This window comes from Castanea sativa, chromosome 10 (assembly GCF_040712315.1).
Source record: "Castanea sativa cultivar Marrone di Chiusa Pesio chromosome 10, ASM4071231v1".
Classification (NCBI taxonomy): domain Eukaryota; kingdom Viridiplantae; phylum Streptophyta; class Magnoliopsida; order Fagales; family Fagaceae; genus Castanea; species Castanea sativa.
The window spans coordinates 1331750-1356212 of record NC_134022.1 but is presented as its reverse complement, the minus strand read 5'-3'; the positions used below and the strand labels follow the sequence as shown (position 1 = coordinate 1356212).

At 36.1% G+C, this 24463-nt stretch overlaps 2 protein-coding genes across 4 annotated transcripts; one reads left to right on the top strand and one right to left on the bottom strand.

Moving 5' to 3' along the window:
* Positions 1 to 4497: 4497 nt before the first annotated feature.
* Positions 4498 to 10046, top strand: LOC142613849 (syntaxin-22-like). The gene is made up of 7 exons (XM_075786361.1): positions 4498 to 5079; positions 6048 to 6141; positions 6582 to 6721; positions 7067 to 7141; positions 9038 to 9195; positions 9283 to 9383; positions 9572 to 10046. The coding sequence occupies exons 1-7, from the start codon at positions 4892 to 4894 to the stop codon at positions 9635 to 9637; spliced, it is 822 nt and encodes a 273-aa protein (XP_075642476.1). The 5' UTR covers positions 4498 to 4891; the 3' UTR covers positions 9638 to 10046.
* A 4012-nt stretch (positions 10047 to 14058) lies between these two features.
* Positions 14059 to 23306, bottom strand: LOC142613185 (bZIP transcription factor 16). 3 transcript variants are annotated; one of them, XM_075785409.1, is made up of 14 exons: positions 23024 to 23286; positions 22734 to 22766; positions 22516 to 22632; positions 22334 to 22390; positions 22167 to 22241; positions 21501 to 21587; positions 21341 to 21400; positions 21034 to 21203; positions 20339 to 20393; positions 17856 to 17892; positions 17458 to 17747; positions 14988 to 15065; positions 14762 to 14887; positions 14059 to 14505 (listed from the first exon to the last, which is right to left on the bottom strand). In XM_075785409.1, exons 3-14 carry the CDS (start codon positions 22588 to 22590, stop codon positions 14389 to 14391), a joined length of 1227 nt encoding a protein of 408 aa, XP_075641524.1. In that variant the 5' UTR covers positions 22591 to 22632; positions 22734 to 22766; positions 23024 to 23286; the 3' UTR covers positions 14059 to 14388. The 3 variants fall into 3 exon arrangements, with proteins under 3 accessions (XP_075641524.1, XP_075641526.1, XP_075641525.1); XM_075785411.1 differs by having other exon boundaries at positions 22516 to 22650; positions 23024 to 23164; XM_075785410.1 differs by lacking the exon at positions 22734 to 22766 and having other exon boundaries at positions 23024 to 23306.
* Positions 23307 to 24463: the final 1157 nt, after the last annotated feature.

Here is a 24463-nt window from a genome sequence, read left to right as displayed (position 1 = left end):
ACTTTTTATAGAGCCTGTTTGGTCATGGATTTTAAAGATTAGTGTTCAATGTTTAAACACTGAACACTAGTGTCCAAAAATAAAAACATGCGTTTGGTCATGTATCTGTGTTCAGGGTTGTTTGGATTGTTCAAAATCCAGTTTTTAAAATGATGCTTTTGAAATCACCTCCAGACTGTTTTAAAATAACAAACAACGTTTCTCAGTGGCAATTGGGTAATTATTTTGAACACTGTATGGGCCCACCTGGCTAGACATATCTGTGTAGTGTCTCATCTCTTCCTCTCATCAAAACCTCTGCCCTCTTCGCGCCGAATCCAACTGCATTAACCAAGATTAGAACTCACCCACACAGTCAGAGCTTTAACCCAGCGGCATTAAAATCCTCACTGACCTATCTCACCCATCGCCATAACTCTCCTCACCGACCCATCTCACTGTAGTCAAAGCCCCCTCCCTCACAATGGATCACCACGCCAACGTCATCACAACCTCATCTCACCCAGCGCCTTTAAAATCCTCACCGACCCATCCGCGACGTCTTCTACACACTCTGTCCCTCACACCGCATCACCAACCTAAGTCAATCCCATTAAACCCCTTGTTCAAAATCATAATTCTTCGCTCAACTGCCCTTAACCCTCATAAAAATCCCAACCCTCACCAACACGGATTGGAGTCCACCCACCCCCTCCGCTCTAAGTAACCGTTTGGATCCAGATTATAATTGTTGTGTTTTGAGTTTTTGTGCTTTCTCCTTCTTCTTCTTTTTTTCAACGTGCATGAACAGTAACCGATACTGTTCATGCACGTTATTTCACTGCACTAGTTACTGTTCATGAACAGGAACCGGTACTGTTCAGCACTGTGCGGGAGACAAAGTTACTATTTATGCACTGTTCACAGGACCCACAAGCACTTTATTAAAAAAAAAAAAGGGTCTCACGATACTATTCACACATTTAAAAATTATTTTGCTACAGTGTTTTCAGTTTTCAGCAATAAGTTCTATCCAAACGGACCCTAAATCAAACTCACACAGTGCCAAGGGCTTGGTCAGGTATTTTTCATTTTCCATATTTGTTGTTGCAGCTTTCTTTCACATCTAAATCTAACTCAGATCACTTCACATTAATCCAGCTTAGGGCTTATTTAGTCCCACCTCTTCATTTAGATGGAATCAGAATCCTCATCCTCCTCTACCTCTCTTGTTCTATACAGAGCATTAGTGTCCTCCTCTGCTTCTTCCCCTCACTATGTTCCCTTACTGATAGGTCTGCCTCAATGTAATTTAATTGTTATAATTTCGTAGGTAGTGAATCATTTGTTTGCTTGTTTTGTTACAATTTCGTACCTAGGTCATGCATTTTGCCTTCATTTTGTGGCCTCTGTGTTGTTGCCTTTAAATCCTTAAGATCTGTATGTGTAAGTGTAATTGTAAACCTGTTGAGTAATCTTGAGTATATGCTTTCGATATTGTTTGATGAAGCTATTTCAACATCTGTCTCATTTAGTTTGAACTACTATATGTGTTTCCTTGGTTGAATTTGTTGCCTTTGCTTTGAACACCTATTGGGTAATTATTTTGAACACTGTATGGGTCCACTTGGTCAGACATATCTGTGTAGTGTCTCATCTCTTCCTCTCATCAGAACCTTTGCCCTTTTCATGCCGAATCCATCTGCATTAACCAAGATCAGAACTCACCCACACAGTCAGAGCTTTAACCCAGCGGCATTAAAATCTTCACTGGCCCATCTCACCCACTGCTATAGCTTTTCTCACCGACCCATCTCACCATAGTCAAAGCCCTCTCCCTCACAACAGATCACCACGCCAACGTCATCTCAACCCCATCTCATCTAGCGCCTTTGAAATCCTCACCGACCCATCCGCGGCGTCTTCTACATGCTCTGTCCCTCACACTGCATCACCGACCTAAGTCAATCCCATTAAACTCCTTGCTCATAATCATAATTCTTCGCCAAACTGCCCCTAACCCTCATAAAGATCCCAACCCTCATCAACACGGATTGGAGTCCACCTACCCCCTTTGCTCTAAGTCAAACTCACATAGTGCCAAGGGCTTGGTTAGGTAGTATTTTTCATTTTCTTTATTTCTTGTTGCAGCTTTCTTTCACATCTCAATCTAACTCAAATCATTTCACATTAATCCAGCTTAGGGCTTATTTAGTTCCACTTCTTCATTCAGATGGAATCCTCATCCTCATCCTTTGCCACCTCTCTCGTGCTATACAGAGCATCAGTCCCCTCCTTTACTTCCTCCCCTCACCGTGTTCCCTTACTGATAGGTCTGCCTCAATGTAATTTAACTGTTATAATTTCATAGGTAATGAATCATTTGTTTGCTTGTTCTGTTATAATTTCGTACCTAAGTCATGCATTTTGTCTTCATTTTGTGGCCTCTATGTTGTTGCATTTAAATCCTTGAGATCTGTATTTGTAAGTGTAACTGTAAACCTGTTAAGTAATCTTGAGTATATGCTTTCAATATTGATTGATGAAGCTATTTCAACATCTGTCTCATTCAATTTGGGCGAATTATATGACTTTTGTTTTGTTGTTCCTACAACTTCAACATGAAAATATATGTATTTTGACATTTAAGGTGAAAGTTGGCATTTAAACACAAATGTGTATGAACAAAATACAATAGCAACGTCTATTGTGAGGATAAAAGGCCTAAGATACGTTTTTGGGCCATAGGTTTGGTCCGAAGACGCTTACTTGGTCGAGAACGGATTGATGGTAATAATGATACCCAACTTGCAAACCCAAGAGCAAATATGGCGGACGAAGCGAATGTAAATAATCTGAGGAGGGATACATCCTCGGCTAAATGCAATGAGGATCAAATGGTATGTCGTGTTGACTAGAATGATATTTTGGAAGGTTGTGGGGATGAAGATATGTTTCATAAGGGCACAAAGAGCAAGGGCGGTTGGGAAATATCTCACAGAAAGCTGCTACTACCGCATTGAATGCTCTGTACCTAAGTCTCTAGCCGCATTAATGAGGAAGTGATATCTAAACAGTGATTCTCAGCCTTACAACTGTTACCTAAAGACTTCAAGGAGGTGCTGATGGGATAAGTATCCATGTTAGCAGTCTGGATCTACACATGGAGAGCAAGGATGAAGGGGGGATGGAGTATAAGAAGGAAGGAGGCCCCGGATAAGGGGGGATTGAGAGATAGAAAGAAAAACATTGTAGTCTGAATATTGTTAATTAATCTTTAAGTGAAGAGAAATATAAGTACTTGGTTCTCAGCTTGAGTCCAAGGATAAGTTTCATCTCATAAACCTGTTCATCCTTATTGTTTCGTGATCTTAAGCCATTGGTGTTACTGTGTAAGCTCATTAGAATTAAGATTTCTGACCCACACTCTATAGGGGTGTTCACCAAACTGCATAAACCGCAAAAACCGCCCGCAAAATGGCATAACCACACCGCACCGCAAGTAATAATGCACCGCACCGCATAATGCAGTGCGGTTTGCGGTTTTATAATAAGAAAACCGCACAAATCGCACCGCATCGCACCCTCTTTATATATTAATATTAAATATATTATTAATAGTTTAATAATCTTAGTTTTCAAAAAAAAAAAAAAAAGTTTGATAACCCTAACAAGTTTTGATTAGGAAAGTCAGCCCAAAATAAAGAAAAACTAGTTCAATAGTTTAAAACTTGGACCAAAACAAAGGGAAAAATTAGTTTTGGACTGGGTAGAAAAAGCCCAAAATTTGAAAAATATACCAACTTCAAGTCATTCAAACCGCATCTTATACACCGCATCGCATATGTGACCACAAAAATAAGGTGCGGTGCGGTGCGGTTCGGTTATGGTTTTAGCTAAACTTTATACCGCACCGCACCGCACATGTGACCACAAAAATAAGGTGCGGTGCAGTTATAGTTTTAGCTAAACCGCACCGCAAAGTGCGGTGCTAAAAATGACCCAAAATGACACCGCACCGCACCGCGAACACCCCTAGCACTCTATAAATTTATTGCATTGGACTCTTTGGGCCTATACCCTCCTTCTCGTTGGGCCTAGGCATGAATTGCGTCCTTACACCTATCTATATAATAAAAAATATGGGTTAATCGTACTTTACCCACATGTAGTTTGGACAATTTTAACTTTTTTAACTTGTGATTTAAAAATTATCATTTTAACCAACAGAGATTAAACTAAGTTACACCATCGTTACCCACCATATTACTTTCATCATTAAAAACATAATAAACATAGAAACAAGAAAGAGATCAAGATGCGAATACCTACCTTTTGAAAATCACAATGAAACAACAAAACACACGAAACACAGCCTAGAATTTAATTAGGGGAATTAAAAACAAAACAAAAGACGATTCCCTAAAATAGAAACAGAATGATTGTGTCCTATCCCAACGCCCCACGTATCCCTTTTGAAAAAGTGGTCCACATCGACATGCCCGGACCGAATAATCGACAACAACAACAAAGCTTCTTTCCTTTCCTTTCCTTTCCTTTCCTTTCTCCACAACCCCGCCACGCTACAACTGAAAGCTCAAACCCACCTCACAAACAACACAACTAATCATTTAGCTGTACCTATCTCTCTCTCTCTCTCTCTCTCTCAAAATTCATATACTTTTCTCTACCATCGAATTCCTTTTTCTCTCTCTCTCTCTCTCTCTCTCTCTCCTCAATCTCCGCCCTTAGACCAGGATTTTCCAGATCCCTGTAACCAAACACTCCCCCTCCCCACCCTCCATCTTTTCTCTTTTTTGATTTTCTCGAGAAAATAAATATATTAAAAAAAAAAAATTAGGGTTAGGGTTAGGGTTTCGAGACGAAACTCTCAGAGTGACAGATAGATAAAATGAGTTTTCAGGATCTCGAGGCTGGGCGGCCCTTGTCTTCGAGGCGAGACCGTGTCAATGGCAAGCAAGATTCGACCCAAGCCGTTGCCTCCGGGATCTTTCAGATCAACACCGCCGTGTCCACGTTTCAGAGACTCGTCAACACGCTAGGTACCCCAAAGGACACGCCTGAGCTCCGCGAGAAGCTGTCAGTTCCATTCTCTCTCTTTCTCTCGCTTTAATGCTATGAATTGAATTTTGCTTGGAGGAAGAATTCAATTCTTGCGTATAGGTTGTATATTTTTTTTTGGTTGAATTGAATTGAATTGAATTGAATCATTGAGATCAAAATGAAGGCCTGCTTGCTATTTGAAACCTGTTGAATTAGGTTCAATTTCTTAGCAAAATTCGTAGTTGATGTTTGCTTTTGAAAGCAATGCTGGTTTAGTGCTTTAGTGTTGAATATGATGATTTTTTTTATTAAAAAAAATTATTGGGTCTTGAACTCACTGACTCAGCTAGAAGGTGCATTTTGAGCTAAATTTATTTGTATCGTTGTAAAGGAAATTTGAGGTAATGTGTTGATGGGAATACTTTGTTTTATATTACTTATCAGAAAAGAACTTTGTTGTATCATGAAAGCACAGTTAGATTGTTTGGCCTTTCTAATCTTTGTGGTATTTGGAGATTGGGTTATAACAAAATAGAATAGCCCATTTCTGTTTGCAGTCTTAGGATTAAAAATAAAGGGCATATGATATGATGCTTATTTTTTAGATGTAGATGGGATTTTTGGTTGTCCAATCCACCAATATGGGTTATAATGACACCATGTTCTAATTGCTTTTAGCCAGTTTTTTTTTTTTTATTTTATAAAGATTATGCTGTTTAGTTATCCTGGTACTCCACATTGCTCAGGTTATAACCTCAATTTTGTAATGAATAAATTTCAAATGAAATGGCTGCTAGATGTGGTGTGTAATTAGTGGAATTTAAGTTGTGTGCTCTGGAAATTCTATACATGATATCTTTAAGGGCTACAGTTTCAATGTGATCGACTTGTTTCTTTATTTCTTTGATTTGGTCACTGCCTCTGTTTTGATCTTTGTCAAGAAATTAATTTCATGACAACTTTCCATCTTTGCTGCTCCTCATTGATTTTCTTTGAACTTTCAGGCACAAGACAAGGCAACATATTGGGCAATTAGTGAAGGATACGTCGGCTAAACTTAAACAAGCTAGTGAAATAGATCATCATGCTGAAGTTAATGTAAGTAGTTTATCATTTTAATCTCTCATCTGTTTGTCTACCTGCCTGCTTCTCCTAAATGGTGTAGAAGCTCTCTTTGACCTTCATCTAAGAAATTAAAATGAATATGCAACTATAGCTTTCCCTTAAGTTTTTTACGATTGTTTACTCAAGAATTATCGTGCCAATAGTTTTAATTACTGAATATTTCATCGGCTATTTGGAATTTCATAGACCTGGTTAGTTGAGAATAAGCTTAAAGCTCACTGTTTGTTAGTCTTAAGGTGATGGATATGAATCCTAGTATGGAGATTGATCCATTCTCTAGAAGCACCACTTGGATGGTGCTAAAAGTGAAACCAAATGTTATTAAAATTCAATATTTTTCCTCTTTGCTTCAATTTTTTTTTTTTTTTTTATGCTTCTGTTTTTTTAAGAGTGTGTCTTCCATCTAATTTCAGGCCAGCAAAAAAATTGCCGATGCTAAACTTGCAAAAGATTTTCAAGCAGTGCTGAGAGAATTTCAGAAGGCTCAGCGGCTGGCAGCTGAGCGGGAAACGGCATACACTCCTTTTGTTCCCCAAGCAGTTCTTCCTTCTAGGTAATTGGGCTGGTCTTTAACAATTAAGGATGCAGCTTTATTAGTTTGTTCCTTCTTTTTCTGTGACTTTGTTCACACATGCTTGCAAGAAACGGAACTTTTTGAAAACTGAAAAGTGAGCTGATCTACCAAATAATGAGAATACTCTAGTTTTTAGTATGCAGTAAATGAGAATACTCTAGTTTCTTGTTGTTTAGAACTTTCTGTGCATTCATTTAAAAAAAAGGACTTGCCTGTGCAGCTCACCTAGTGGTTGGTAATACATTATACTATTATGCAGTTTAATTTTGAAGTTTCCTTTCCATGTGTAATATCTATCTTACATTTGTTCCGTGCTTTATTCAGCTACACAGCGAGTGAGATAGATGTAAGTTCAGATAAGAGTCCAGAACAGCGTGCTCTTCTTGTGGAATCCAGAAGGTGAGTTTTGTTTGCATTAATGATGTCTTTGCTAAAACTACGTTGTCCAATTTTCGGAGTCTCTTTTTTATTAATTATTTTCTTAGTCTTGAGCGCTTTCATTTTATACTTATTCCTTTTTTTTTTTTGGGGGGGGGGGGGTGGGTTGGGTTTCAGAACTTATGGTTATATTTTAAATTTCAAACCAAAATTTGCTGATTGTGGTTTCTTTTCAAGTTTAGGTAAAATGGACATGTATCTTTGCTAATCTACATACAAGCATACAACAACAATAGCCACCATGCCTCCAAACAATGAAAAACTCCCATTTTTTAATCCTTCCCATTTTCCACCCAACCAAATGAGATTGATATATGATTTCCCTTGATCTCTATTATATTGTATTGTGGTCAAGATCATATTATCAGGTTGCTGTCCGTTTGGTCTCCTCATTTTAATGAAGAATGTCTTTGAACTTATATTTTTTAGGGGTAAAATACTTCTGTCTCCCTTAGAGTTAATGAAAACTAAAGACATGTCCTCCCTCATAATTCTTGAAATTCCTCAGGCCTTCCATGTGGTGCATATGTGGCAGACACTCTGGATCCATTCCATCACACTGCCACAGATGAAAACTATTAATAGCATTGTTGAAATAGTACGAAATGCATGCAATACCCTCAGTCTTGTTTGCTCAAAATGAAGATAATCCTAATTTTGTAGAAAATGCTAGGACCAGAATGTCAATTTGCATTTAATGACAAACTTGGATTAAAGTGTAGTTATAGAAAACACAAGGGATGCCTGTGTCTTTGCCTAAATCAAAGGGAGTTTGGCATATTGGATCCAATATTTTATAGGAAAGGGTCTTGAAGTAACATATTGAAAGAAATCTCTTCTTTTTTCTTCTCCTAAACATGATTGGAATATATTTAGGGGCAAAGTTTATATCCAAACTAGTTTGGATATAGTCGCTCCAAACCTTAAAAAGATGACATGTGTCCTTCATCATATACAAGGCACATGACTAACTTGACAAAACCACACTAAACCCAGTTAACTCCAATCTCTCTCTCCCTCCTTTGTAAAAGACCCACCCACCCAACCGGATCCCCCTCTCCTCTCTCCACCAATCAAGCCTCCTAATCCCTCCACTGTTTCCACCACTGGCCAATTTCCACCTTGTATCCACCACCTCACCCACTTTTCCACTCCACTGGTCTCTCTCCACTTGATTTTTAAAAAAAATTACAGCATACTCGATCGACTTGATCTAATAATTGATGTAAAAATTTCAAAATTCTTATCTTCCCATAGATTGATTAATGGGTATATTGTTGTAAAGTTTTGAGCTTTAGATAGATATTTAAACCAAACACTAAAGTTGGGTGGGTGGATATGAAGGAGAAAGAGAGAGGGAGAGAGAGAAAATAGGAGGGTTGGCCGGTGGTGGATACAGGGTGGATGGGTGGGCTGATGGTGGAGGCAAGGAAGGGGTTGGGAGGCTTGATCTGTGGAGAGAGAGAGAGGATCCAGTTGGGTCAGTGGGTCTTGTACAGAGAGAGAGAGAGAGAGAGAGGATCCGTGGGTCTTGTACAGAGAGAGAGAGAGATTGATTGAAGTCAACTGGGGTTGAGTGTGGTTAAATTTTGTCAACTTAGTCATGTGCCTTGCACATGGTGAAGGACACGTCATCTTTTTAAGGTGGTTTGGAGGGACTGTATCCAAAGTAGCTGGATATAAACTTTGTCCCATATTTAGTGCCAGAAGAACATTGAAACCTCAACCATGGAGGCCAGCGCGCAAGTGAAGAGTTATATATATTGTGGGCATTTCTTTTTTATATACTTTGATTATAGAGTTAAACCAGTTTCATTAATTGCATCCACTTTAATTTTTGAGTGATTTGTGCTGCAGACAGGAGGTCTTGCTTCTGGACAATGAAATTGCCTTCAACGAGGCTGTAATTGAGGAAAGAGATCAAGGCATACAAGAAATCCAGCAACAAATTGGTGAAGTGAATGAGATCTTTAAAGATCTTGCTGTACTGGTCCATGAGCAAGGAACCATGATTGGTAAGTCATCTGACTTATTCTCTAGAAGTCACCAATTTTTGTTTGTCTGGCTCATGTCGTCACATGTCAAGCATATTTTGTTTGCAGATGATATTGGCTCCAATATTGAGGGCTCTCATGCAGCAACTGCCCAAGGAAAGTCTCAACTTGCCAAAGCTGCAAAGACCCAAAGATCTAATTCGTCTCTGGTAATTTATGATGCCTCCCCCCCCCCCCCCCCACATGACTATTGAGTCCTCTCCTTGTTTACACTTGTATTTCAGAATGAGGGTCAGAGTGTGTTACCCTCCTCTTGAGCCACTGATTTCATCTGTTAACCTTCAAAATTTTATGTTTTTTTTTTTTTGGTTAATCAGGTTTTTATTTTTCTGTGCAGGCGTGCTTGCTCTTGGTGATATTCGGGATTGTGCTTCTCATTGTAGTCATAGTACTTGCGGCTTAATCAGAAGCTCTCTGATTCGATAATAGTGTGAATTCAGAATGTGGTCACTGCTGCAGCAACAAGATAGAATTGCTTTGCTAATTCTTCAAAAGTGTTGTTTTACAAGGCATCAAGGCTGACGGAAGTGTCATTTCTAGTCCAAGGTAGTATATAAATCGGTTGTCTGCTTATGATATTGGGGTTGTTTTTATTTGGGTTGTGGGGTGTTTGTTCTCGTCTGTAAGTTGGTGTTTTTGGTTTTGAGGATGTGTTACATGCTTACAGCTTCTTGTGGTGTTTGGGGTTTTGGAGGATGTGTTACAGTCTTTGTGGTGTTTGCGGTTTTGGAGGATGTGTTACAGGCTTACAGCTTCTTGTGTAATGATCACTTTATTCTATTGATAATAAAATTCATTATTCTTTGGGTTTATTTATTTATTTCCTTATGCTGTCAAATTGGCAATAGCTTTTCCCATGTTTCCTTTCCATCTACACAACCATTGGCAGGGTCATTTGACTTCGTGCCTCGGTTGGCATGTACTTTTACAATGCTGGAGTCGAACAAAAATCTTTACCCTTTTTAACATTTTAGTCTCCATTTTTCATGGACTTTTTTTATTATTATAAATAATTTGAGTGATGTCGACATTCTATAAATTTGTTTCTAATATTTTTTTTTGGTAGAAAATTGTGAGTAATTTTAGCATTATGCTTTAAATTTTGCCGACGTAGATTGTCCGGTGGGCTGATGCTCCAACGAGTATTATTGCCAAGCTAGAGTTGCTCGTTTAGGATCCATAAGACCATCAAGTAAAGAGGTAGGCCCCTTGGCGAGGCATATTTTCGAAATGATTGCTTATTCCCTCTCTATTAATTCCCTACCCCTACTCCGATACCCACCCAAAATCTTCCCTCTCTCCCGTCATCATTAAAAAGAAGAGCCACCATAAAGTTGGGCGTTGGGGAAATGGTTGAATTTTCCGTGTGTGTGTTAGGAATAGCTTTGGATCTTGAGTAAGAATGTAGGGATTGTTGTTTTTGGAAGTGATATTACTAATTCGATCTTCAAACCCAAAGTCAAACCTTGCTACTAGAAAATTGAGGTTAAGAGTAACCTCCAAGCATATTCTAAAATTGATTGTCGAAAAAAGAAAAGAAAAAAACAAAAACAAGAAAAGGATTCTAACCACCCCCCCCCCCCTCTTTTTCCCAATGTTCTCATTCCTTTGTTCATCATTAAAATGAAGAGGCACCATCAAGCTAGGGAAATGGTTGAATTTGTCAGCAGTGTGAAAGGCCAACTAGACATTACTGCCTTGAAGAAGATAGAAGTGAGCACACTAACAAGAGAGGAACTACAAGCAGAAATTAGTAGTCACTCTGGGGCAAGGGATATAGCTCAGTGATATAGTGTCATCTTTGATAGGCGAGAGGTGTAAGTACCGCAAGTTGTGAAGCGAACTTGTACTAAAGAAACTACTTTTACTTTCAATGACAAAAAAGAAAAAAAGTCAACTTATTCAACCTTATTCTAATAGGGTGTGGTGTTATATTCCAAATTTAATTGTGCACTCCTTTAAATGAAGCAGCTAAAGTGCGAGTCTCTATTGCTCCAAAACTAAATATTCAGAGAGGTAGACCAAAAAAAAAAATGTAGGGATTGTTATCTTTGGTAGTGATATTGCTGATGCTGACATTCAAGCACAAGCTAATCATTGATTCAAACTTCAAATCAAAAGCCAAATCCTATTTCTAGAAAACCAAAGGATCAACTGCTTAAGATTAATGGCTAAGAAAGCAAGGCAAAGATAATTTCTTCTATTCAATAAGAAAGGAAATCAATGGGTAGTAATTTGAAGCAAGAAATGTTCTCTCTTTCAGGTTCACATTATCTTTATTTGTTCAAAACCTAGTTAGTAAATACACATACATACATATGTAATATTGAATAGGACTCCCGTCCAACATTATGTTTCCAACGGTACAGAGGTTCCGCGTTTTTTATAAACTAAAACTACAACAGGCATTGTTATGAAAACATTAAAAATCGGCTTGTTAAATACGTTTGGTTTCAACTTTAAAAATCACATTTGGTTAAAATATGGTTAAAATCACATCTGGTTAATGAAATTTTCTGGTGTTAAACATTGAACCGTGGATATAGTATAAAAAAAATGTTTAAGAAACCTATTCGGTTAAACACATTGATTCCTATCTAATGTATTATTTTATTATATCCTGATTCTTGAAATTAAATCCAACCATATTTTCTCAAAATTTAAAAATTAAAAAGTCCAGAACTTAAAATAAAAACAAAAGCTGCAAATAAAGAGAATTAGCTTATGTTCCCAAGTATCAACACAATACACACACACACACACACACACACACACACACACACATATATATAATGATTAAAAAGGAGTTTAGATCATAATTTTCCTAATAAAAAAGGAGAAGAATTTATCACTAAATTACAAAACTCTTAAAAATCATTTTTAGTTTTGTAAACGTGATTATATTTGGTTGTTTTAATAATTATTGAAATGAGTGTTTTTTATATAAGAATTCAATAGTTTGAGGAAAAGAGAATTTGAACTATGGATATCTCCATTAAAAGCATCTAAAGGTGTCAACTAGTTGAGCTAAAAGGCTTTTTGCTACATTTGACAAGAGTTAAAAGGTTATGATGCAAAAATTATTGTATTTATCTCAAAAATATACGTGGTAAATTTTTCCGTATTTTTGTTATGATTTTTTCAAAAATAAACATACTATGCTTGTACAATATGTTCTATTTTTTTCAACATTTTTGTATTTTTCTGCCAAATTTTTGAAATGTATTTTTTTAAAAGATGTCGATTTATACCGTTTGTATACTTACTATATTAAACGTGTACCATGTTTTATTAACTATGGTTTGAAATAGAATGATAATCTTAAAGAGGAAAATATAAAAAAGAAAAATTATAAGTTTAACTGTCATCTTTCCAAGTTCAAAGTAAGTAAAATTTTTGTAAGATTTTGAAGTTGGTGATAAAGATGTTACGAAAACTTGGGAGAATTCTTGTATCCATAAAACTTTGAAGGTCACCTTCATTTGTTTATATCATAAGGGAGGTTAGTTTAATTTTTCCAAAGAAAAACTGCCATATTTATGAACATATTAAGGATGTTTTTTATTTAATAGATTAAAAAAGGAATGATTTATTCAAGAAAAAGTAAGAGTAGAAGAAGTATTAGGGATCATTAAAAATACAAAGTTGTCATGTTGGAGTTGCCATGAGATCCCAAACAAGAGATTGATACAAAATGAAAACGGGGGAAAACCTGATGAATATGTTGGCTCATGTTCGATCTTCTCCCTACATTTTTCTCACAATGTGAATAGTACACTTTTTTTTTTTTTTTTTGGAGAGAGTTACAACATATGGCATTCTATCATGATGATAGCTCTTTATCATTAAATCAAGACACCAATTATTTTTTTTTTGTAGATGGAAATTGTTCCTTAGATCCCTTATTCAACTATCATAAATTTTATCAGTTGAGCTAACTAGAACCCACCAGTACACATGTTGATTTCACGATACATATGTTGGCAAATCTCGACTCAGCACATTTTTTGCAATCACACAACGAAGGAAAGTTTACTCTAATTCTGATAAGGTATGAGGAGACCATATAACAAACAAACCATGAGTCCAAAATGAGACCTCCAACTCCTTCATGCTTTTAATTTCCTGGGCTAGCTGTGTATTGAGTTTAACAAATGGAGGAGTTGATGGAAGTTTCTACAGAAATAGGTACAAAGAATTCGCCCTCCGTATTAAAGCCATTATTAGACTGATTTATCTTCAAACAAGCTGCAAACTCTAAAACTAGCTGATAGGGACGCACACACCTGTTCCTTTGAAATTTATTTATTTATTATCATACGATAAAAATTCAAAACATTTGTTATAAAAACACACCACAAACTCCAGCTATAGTAACTTAAGGAGAGTAAAACAATTTTTTTATGTATTAATATAATTTTAAATTTTAGTATACTTGTTATTCTTGAATAATCAAAATATTCCAATAAAGTCCTAGTTAATAATGAGTAATTCTATAAATACAACAAAAAGCCACAACAATTTCACAACATTCCCAAATTAATATGCCAATTGGAGATTGTGGTGGCCCATGCGTGGGTTGACCTACTATTTTAAGAATATTGTGAAATTGTTGTGCTTTTTTGTTGTACCCATAGCATTTCTCTTTATTAAAATGTTGCTAATTTATGAAATTCATCCACAAGGCTTTAAATGAAATCTTAGTTCTCAGATGTATTCTTATGCACCAGAAACAACTCAGCTCTTTGGTCCAACAAATTTCAGCATTGCTTCATCATCAATGAGCATGAAGATAAACGAGGAGATGGCAAGAAAAAAAAAACATTGAAGGAAAAAAAATCTATGTAAGTTGATTATCATTCCATCCGAGTTACACTTTCATTAACCACTCTAATACAGATATAAGTGTGAATATTACCCCATAAAACAGTTAAGGGTACGACCCGTTTCACACTTAAACACGCCATTCAGGTACTTAAAATGTTATATAGGCCAAATTGGAAAAGGGGGAGGATGTGAAATAAACAGATCCTAACGCTATAAAGGTCAGCTTTGATAAAATTTCAACTACACGCTATGCAAAATAAGAACTTCCTGTTGCTAATTGGTTAGGTTATGCTCCTGGAAAGCAGCATGAAGCAAGGTAGCCACATCCTAGTGACCACCCTGCACAAGCTCTGTTTGCCTAGTCTGTTGAGTGTCACTACTCAAATGTTGTTCATTCCTGCCAGACCTTAGATCTTCATGCCCAGGAACTTCCCCAAGTCTCTCCTGCAGATACAATATTTTAACTAGATGAGTAAGAAAGTATAAGCAATCAGAAAACTTGAAACTTTTAGTGGAACTGAAGAGAGAGAAAAGAGGGCAGGGGGAGATTTGATGTTCTCTAACTATATTCATCCATTTTGGTCAAAACACTCATCAGATCAAATCAAATCAAGGACAAATTCTTTCTTTGTGGCATGGGGTCGAGGATGGTAAAGAGATCAAAGACACCCATAACATCAAATGAAGACCCAACCATCACCTTGAGTGAAGCATTCTCTGCAAGTAGCTGGTCATACTCGCTCCTGATCCGGTTCACTTCTGATCTAAGACTGGAATTTTCTTCTTTCAAGACTTCAGCACGCTGAGCTAGCTCATCGCATTCCGCCTGACTCAAAAGAATGCATGCATAAATCAATGAATTCATATGGAAGCTAGAGCGTACTTAAAAAGAAAAAAAAGGAGAGATCTAAGGGACACTTCCTTACCTGCTTACGCAACCTGGATCGACGAGCAGATTCTCTATTCGACTGCTTCCTTCTTTGTCTCTTAAGTTCTCTTTCATCCTAAATCCACAAAACAGTGTGTATATATGTAAAATACAATTTACACATGACAGTGAAGCTTTAGAATAGAAAATGCTAGGCTTTTAATTGTAGCTACTCTTAGCTGGAAGCTCTCGAGTCAGGTGGAAAGCAGTACATAATAATAATATACATACAAGTGCAACAGTAAGTCTTGAACCATCACAAATGTCAACAGAACACAAATCAAATTTAAAACACCTAATAAAACTGCTACTCTTGACATGAAATTTGGTTGAAAGATAAGTTTTTATTTACTGTTTTTTTATATTAAAAAAAAATCCTCTTATCCCTTTCTATGTCACCTGTGAGGGTTTCTAGCTCATTTTTGTATTAAATCCAATATGAATTTTGTCAAACAAATGTGAGACAACAGTGCTTGATAGTTTAGAACAGAATGAACTTAAGCACACATCTTTACAATTGAGAATAAATCCTCTTGCCGCAAAATAATTATTGCGCAGCACTGAATGCCCTTTGCCTGGAAAATTCTTAAGTCACTTGATGAAAAAGATATAAATACATAGAAGCAGAAAAGGTTATCTTTTTCAAAATTTCATCTTTATTTTAAATACCGGTTAAAAAATCGTTTGGCATCCAGCTATGGCATCAACACTCCAGACCCTCAGTTTGTTTTGAATGCATTCAAACAGAAAATCTGAAATAGATGTTATGGGCTGAAATTCTTTTTTTTGGGTAATTTAGTTCATATCTGACGTGTGAAATTTTTGTCCATCTTGCATAAAGGAGCTGAATGAAACCAAAGTTTCACGTTCAGTTTTGAATTAGAGACGTTAAAAATGATGAATCAACGTTGACTATAACCCCTAGCCTTCCAAGCTAACAATGCAAGTTCGATTCCCGCTACCTGATTCCTGCTACCTGCTTATATCTCTATATTATCTATACTAATTTATTGTCTATATTTATAACATACTATATTATATTTAGAATATGTCTAATCGTAAATTTTTTTATTTTATTTCTATTATAAAATAGTATTTAAATTCTATATTAAATAATATATATATATATATATATATATATATATAGAGAGAGAGAGAGAGAGAGAGAGAGAGAGAGTTAAACAACACAAATCTACATGTACAAATAGTTGGCATTATTTCTTAAATCAAAAAACACCATAGGATTAGAAAATCCAAATCTACAGATCACAATATAATTTCCACAAGAAAATTCTAATACAACCTGCAATCAAGAGTACAGACAATTCCAAGTTCCATAGAAGCCTTGCTACAAATTCTTTAATAATTCTTAGCAAAAAGGTTATGGATGGGTAAGTGATAACTGATAACAAAATGTAACAGCAGCAGTTGAGACCAGAGAAACATTGTCTCAAATAGGTTGTGTTGATTCTGTCATCAAACTGATTTATTGCAGATATACAATACCAGAAAAAGAAATGATGATATTGATGGGTAAGTGTCCAGGAAAAAAAATAAAAAAAACAAATGCACACACTCGAAAGAGACTACAGTAAAAGCAGAACAGGAGAAAGAAAGGAATTAGACTGAGCTGATATGGGGATGGAATGAGAATGAAAGGTTACAATAGTAAAATAAAGTTCTGGACTACGATTATATGGGCTTTCACTTGAATGAGGCTACAGTGAAAGCAGAACAAGAGAATACAAGAGGAATTCTAAAGATGATACGAGCATGGCAAAGAGAATGAAAGGTTACAGCTGTATCATAAAGTTACTTTGGTTGTGTTAAAATTGCTAAAAGCATAAGATGGAAGCCAAATATAAGTAAAGCAATGTACTATGAGCTGTGATTTGATAGAACATATAGCCCCAATGAGCAAATCATAAAAAATAAAATAAAATAAGACTAAGGTGGTAAATGCTCTTTTCCGTAAATTAGATATCAGAGTTGTGTCCATTTATAAATATGCTTGATCCATTCAAACTCTTCCAATTTTATGCGTCATTAAGAACTCCATCTGATCAATGCATATCATGATAAAAATAATACAGCCACTTCAGGATCTTATGATAACTGCACATCTGCATAATTTCCTATCTAGACACATAAGATCATTTTCACATTGCAGTTTGCACAATTTTCCATACAGAAACTTATGACTTGAATCATAATATTGAGCGCATATGCATACTTGATTTTCATACTTAAGCAACTTGGAGATGCACACTTCATCATGCACTGAAATGTATCCATCTTCACCAAGTTTCACAACCAGCAATCAAAAATTTAGAATGCTAATACTATGTCCATGTTTCATGGGTTTTCATAAATGGGGAGGACCTGTGAAAATAATTTAACATGGCCTTACTAGAGAACTACCGTGGTTTAAGCAGGTCAACAGAATTAGAAATTCAAATCAGATTAACCTGTAGCCAAAGCTGTGACTGAACACTGTCCCGTGATCCAGTAACGATCCCTCCTGCAACAGGAGTGGAAGGAACCTTCCCGCGCATTCCAGGAATCGCTGATGAAGTTGGAGCACCCCAATAATCCATACCGATATTTAAATTTGTGGTGGGACCGGCAACAGCTAAGGGAGCAGCACCAGCACCTGACATCGGCACCATGGCCATTGCTGGATTCACCATTGCATGAGGTGTATTTGGTCCCCCATTCTGAGGTCCATGCGCAGAATTTCCATTTTGAGATGCTTCAGCTGGGCAAAAAAAAACATGGGAAATTTTCAAATATGCATATCATTGCAGTTGGAAAAGATCATTATCAAGTATGCTTTTTTCATTTATAACAAAGATCATTGTTCAACCTTCCATAGAATCTTGCCCCGACTTCAGTTGTGAATCCTACAAAAACCAAAGAAAGTAAGATGTGAGAGTTTTCTCTTATCTGGAATGGAAGACAGGAGAACAAAACACAAAAAATAACTGCTCCAGGGATTACCCCATGCGGTGATGGCAGACATAAACACTAATTCAGACCAAGTAACACACCATCTCCAGGTTAAGTATTAATAGGATGCATTTTCAGAAGCTCAATGTAGACTTACCTCAAGGCAAGGCAGTCAAAGGATGACTTGGATGTTATTTCGTTTAACTTAACATACGCCTAAAATACATATGTTGCTATAGACCTGAATTGTTTTTATATGTTATAAATTTTATTTCAGAAGAGTATCTCAAGTACATAGGATATACATACTGTAAAGCACAGACAATGCAATTTGCCTGACGTGCCCGTGTAGGACACACAGGATACGGCAGCATGCGTGTCCTTCCCTTTTTTTTAATAATCGAACATGGCTCGGACGCATTTGGGACATGTTCAGGACACACCTCATGCAAAAAAAAAAAAAAAAGATTAACAAACCCAGTATGGTAGGTCGCCACCTTGTGCTGGTTGCCTGAAGAACAACCCCAGCCCATCGCAGATGACGCAGAGCAGTCTTCTTCTTCGCCTCTGGTCCTTCCTTTTGTTCTTCATTTTTGACTTTTCGTTTCCTGCTCTTGTTTAGTTTCTCTGCCTTGTTTATCTTTTATCTATCCTTTTTAGTTTTGTGAGCCTGGGCACGTGACAAAGCATTGGAACTCTCAGACTTAAATAAGTCTTGGACCCTTCCCCCAAGTCCAACGTGATATATGAATTAGACACCCATACACACACAAGTTATATATATGTATAACTTGTGCCTTTTTTTCATTATCAAGTCCATAATACTGTTTTAACTTATGCCCTTTTTTTTCAATCTTGTATTCTAATATCTAAACACCATTTAATAGTTATGTATTCACTTTATTATCCACTATTGCTCTTAAATTGATATATGTTTAACATTATATATAAAAAAATACTTAACAATATATAGAAAATATAAATAAAAATATATTTAATAATGAATTAATATATGTATCCTTGCCGTACCCATGTCCTACTTTTTCAAAAATTGCCATGTCACCTATCATATCCATACCCATGCTTCCTAGTATATAAATTACTTTATCTTACATACATAAGATACTCTCATGTACACAAGACCACTCAATAGAAAATTTTAGCTGGATAACCACAACTTCCACACCTTTGAATGCAAGATGATTCCTCTCCCTCCACAAAGAACACAACAGGGATAAAGATGTTAGGTTCCTCTAACAACAAAGTAGCTCAATGACACTTTTCGACATAACACAACTGACCCCAAACATAGAAAAGATCTGAAACAATACATTTATAACTTCATCTAGTCGTTATTGCTCCTTTTTATGCTTTCAGCTGTGAAAACAGTGATCAATTTGTGCTTAATTGTTTCATTGGAGAACTATAGTAGTTATGAAGTACTTCTACATTGTCTAAGAAAGATTAATATTTATCCTCCACATAAGCCTTCTATAAATTAATTGTTATAAGTTGTTTTTTTTTTTTATATCAACTTTACACCAGTCAGAGTTATTCCACCGCACACTTTTTTTTATTGATAAGCCTACAAGTCACACTTTGATACTTTGGCTCGCACCAACACCTTTAATTTGTGCTTTGCCCTCTAAAACCCATGGAGATAAGTTATCTCTGGAATGTGACAGCAAACAAGACTGAAACACAATAATAGAATAGGTGGTCCAAATGACTAGCCAAAGATAAATTATAAAGCAAGACTATTCTCTAATGATACAGGTGTTGCAACAACTAGGTTGGAATTTGGAAAATCAGAAATCAATTCTAGCAAGGCTTTTGCAGCCCAATCTTGTATTCAGGCCCTCGCAGTTGCTTTAATAATCAGAATTTTTTTTGTTTCAAAATGCCTAAGAATTTACCACCTGATACTCGTTGCCCCCATATAATTGTGGCTCACATAACATGCTGACAGTAAATAAAACACAGGACAAAATAAAGCTCACAACAGCTCAAATTCAAGCATAATCATCAAGAATCACCAGCGACCTCCCAAACTAAAATGAGGGGAACACAACAAAAAAAAAAAATGTATTGAGAGAGAGAGAGAAATCCACAATGTGCCAACTACTATCAAGCAACCTATAAACATATTACTCAAAGCAATGCAACACTACAAATGATAAGGGAACAACGACCATGGCAAAGTATTCAAATAGGGTCACTAGATGTTAAAAACCAAAAATTTAACTAGTGCATTAAAACAGGAGCAATAGATTCAGACACAGCAAATTCTTCTATCTATAAATGGCAAGATGGAACGAGCATGGGTTCCTAGCCAAACCAAGCTTATAAAAAAATAAAAAGCAAATCAGCAAAATAAATGATTGGTGGCATGGGACTTACACTCTGAGAATTTGCATCACTTCCGTCACTCGTACCTTCACTTCCACTCTCAGCACTGCATGTCCCAAATACAGATTGGTAACAGCATGGAACAGTAACAATGATAATTCAATGTTATAAACATTCAAAGTGACATGCACAATCAAACCAGGACAGAAATTGGTAGTAGTGGCAGCAGACATGTCAATAAAGGCAATATTCTTGAAAGCAACATGACTCAACAAAGCAACATAGGGATCTCAAATCACAAAATCATGAATTCTACACAAAATAATCTCTGAAAAGCGAAGAGTATTTATAAATTCTATGACAACATTCATGAATTTTCATGAACTGTATTGGTAATAAAAATTAAAAAAGAAGCTTTAAAGAAAAAATCTCTTTCTTCGCATCCAAAAAGAGCCAGAAGAGTAATTATAAAGCATTCAAAAATTAGAAAACAAGACATTTTTTTAGGTATTAGTAAGTTATACACACATCTAGCAGGTCTTGAACCCACAACCTACCCTCCACCTTGCTCTTACAAGGGCGGAAGGCCACCGAAGCTGAAGCTGACTAACCCCCCACCACCAAAAAAAACGACCATGAGCAGTAATCAATAGTCAACAGTCATAATCATCTAACTAACACCAAACATAAACAAATTGCCAAAAGATATTTTACAATTTTCTAATCGCTATATATGGCCACCATACCTTTTAGAATAAACTCCATTAGCAGATGCACCTGATGTTTTACCATGCTCATTATTCTTCCCTGTTATCATATTCAAACTGCCCAAACTTCCTTTCGATCTTTTGATGGGCAATTTTTCCTTCACCTCAGATGGCTTATTATCTGCTTCCATGTTGCCAGGTGTATTTCCCTAATAGCAAATTCAAAAATTATTCTCTTCATGTAGTCAGACAAAGGCATGTCTTTTCAGTAGTAAAACTAAAGACATAATGGTATAGGAAACTCTTTTTTTGATAGGTATAAGACATAATAGTATAGGAAACTCACAGAAGCCTCAGCCATTCCATTTGGAGAAGGCATGGCAAAAGGACTAAAAGGATAAGATCCCTGTTTGAAATTATTTCATAAAAAAGAGTTAATTTACATGCGAAACATGAGGATATAGTGACAATCTGAGAACTGCAACTAAAGCAATCACAAGAAATACCGGAATGGATGGATGTGCATATATGCCACCATGTGGATACATTGCAACGTATGGATGTGGAGGGGTACCATAGGGAGGCATAATATGCTGCAATCCAATGTTATATTAAACTCATTAATTTCCAACCAGAAGGTTAACTTGAAGAAACTTTCTGCAATCTTTCCAATATAGTTAAAAGGTATATATGCAAAAAATTATAAGTGAACAAGGAATGACACCTAATGCCTTCAAATTTTGGAGCAGCAAATATTAAAATTTTATCTTGTTCTAAAACCAAAATTAACAATGAACTAAATGAAAAATAAGCTCAGTAGGGCACACGAACATGCCCAGGCTCACATACACAGACACTAATTTATCCCAGCTCTCTAGATTAAAATATTAGAACAAGGAAAAACCTGTTATTGAAATTGTGACTTAAAGTCACCAGGTCAGTGTATTTTGGGCAGTGTGTGAATCCACACCTGTAATAAACACTGCCCTTAGAAGTTAGAACAAAAAATGTTTAATTACTGTTCGGCCAACACTTTCCACTCTTAGAAATCTAAAAACCAGTTTGAAAGGTCAGTTGACCACCCAAATTGTGTAATTTCATAATATGCACAAGGTTCAATTAATCATCATCATCCCAATATTCTTGTAATACCAAAATAAAAATAAATATACCTGAACCCCCCACATATATGGGGGAGCCTGGGGACTTGACGCCAAGAACCCATGTGGAGGTATAGGAGAATATGCCTGTGAAGGGGGAGAAAAACAACCAACCCATATAACAATCCAAACACAATATAAAACATAACTGCCCAAATAACAGCTTTTCACTATAGAACCTGAAATCCCGACCAGTCAGGATTAACTGCCCCAGTGGTAGTAGTGGTAGACTGCTCCTGCAAAACCAAATAAATATCTTAAGTAAAAATTATAAAACATAGCACATCTGATCATGAGACTAGCCCCCACAAACTTATCGGTGACAAATTCATTAACAAATTTAGGAATTACTCAAGTAAACCTGCGCAGTTGTAGTAACTGGAGGAGTCTTCGGCTCCTTCTCTTTAGCCTGTTTATCCATCTCACTGCTACCCATGTTTCAATATCACCACTTGCCCAAAATTTCCTTCAAACCATCCTACAACATAAACACCACCTAAATCATTCATTAAGCCCTATTTTTCCTCCTGAATTTTCCCAGGAAACAAACAGAGCACATAACTCAAAATCTTTTTTTACCTTGTATCTCGTTACACTGGTCTACACGTGAAACTGAAAATTGTATTGATCACAATGGAATGTCAAAAAAAAGACACAAATTTGAAGCCAAACAATCAAAACCCTAAAGTTCAAAACTCAATAATTCCTATCTTTTCCTACGGTTTCTCAGCAACCAAACAGATCATATATCACAAAAAATTCTCTACTTCCGCAACCAATCAAAAACTCAATTTAACACGAGAGTAATTGCTACAATTCAAATTGAACAATACATATACTAAAAGTAAAAAATAAAAAAATTGAATTACCGATTTTAAGTTAAAACTCGAAACAGTCGAAGAGAAATAGGAATCTGATCCAGAGCGAGAAGAGCAAAAATTGGTGAAGAAAACTGGCGATGGGGGACAGGGAGGTCAATTTGAAGAAAGGATTAGGGCAAGATTGGGAGATTGAAGATTTGAGAGATCAGAAAATTAGGGTTTGTTTGTGTTTTGGGGGTTTTGAGAGTTTGAGTTTGGAGTTTGAGAGAGTTTGAGAATTGAGAGTTTGGGTTTGCGTTTGCGTTTGTTGTGTTTTGCGGGGTGAGGGTGCACGGAGCCAAGTCTGTGGGTCTCCGTACGCTATCACTGTCACCTTTTTTTTGTTTCTGGGCTGTGTGAAATTCCGTGTTTGTCCCTGATAAGAGGGGGAGGTCATCTTTTAGTCTTTTCTGATATTGTGGACTCTGCTGCAGCTGATGATGATGTGCATAATGGACGGTAGGGGATGAGTTGGGTTATTGTCTCAATTTGCATGCCAAAATCTTATCCTTTTTATACAAAATTGCATAATTTACAGTTTTAAACATGGGGTTATGGGAATGTTTAAAATGTTAATATTTATCCCAATTGGACAGTAGATTATCCAATTTTTCATGTTTAACATCAAAATGACCAAAATACCCTTGTTAATCATTCTTTGACCAAGTTAATTGGTGGTCAAACTAAGTCAAATTCTTACCCAAATGCTAAACTTCATCCTTTCATGTTAAATTTTTTTTTTTCCAATTTTTTATTAAAACTTTAACTAAGTTTGACTACGATCCATCCATATTTTGACCAAAAAAGATCTAACTGTCTAATCAAAATAATTTCTAACTGATATTACAGATTATTTAATTCCCTTTAGTTTGATAGTTCACGCGCCCAAATCAAACTTAAAACAAGCAAGATATTGCGAAAGGAAAAAAAATCTTACCGATTGAATTTGGCAATGTGTCATCTTAAGTTTAGTTATAGTTCAATTTATTGAATTATAAGTAAACGACCTTAAAGGGCCTAAATAAGGTGTCGGTGTAAAGGTTTTATGATTAACCTCACTTTGGTGTGCTTAATTTTCTAAAATTCCATTTAATAAAAATAAATTTACTAGAAACCCAAAATTTTACTTTACTATTATTATTTTATCAAACCTAGTTTTTCGTACTTTTTTCAAAAGCTTTAGGATGAGTTTGGATTGGGCTGAAACGCAGTGTGTCTGCGTTTCAGCCTTTTTTTTTTTTTTTTTGCTGGACGCGCACTTGTCACTGTTCATTGGCCATGAACAGTGATTTTTGGCCAATGAACAGTAATTTTAGGCATGAACAGTGTTTTTCACATATTAAAAATTATTTTGCTACAGTGTTTTTTAGTTTTCAGTTTCAATTTTCAGTTGTATCCAAATGAACCCTAATCTCACTCAATTTGAATGTTGGAGATAATAAGCAAGTA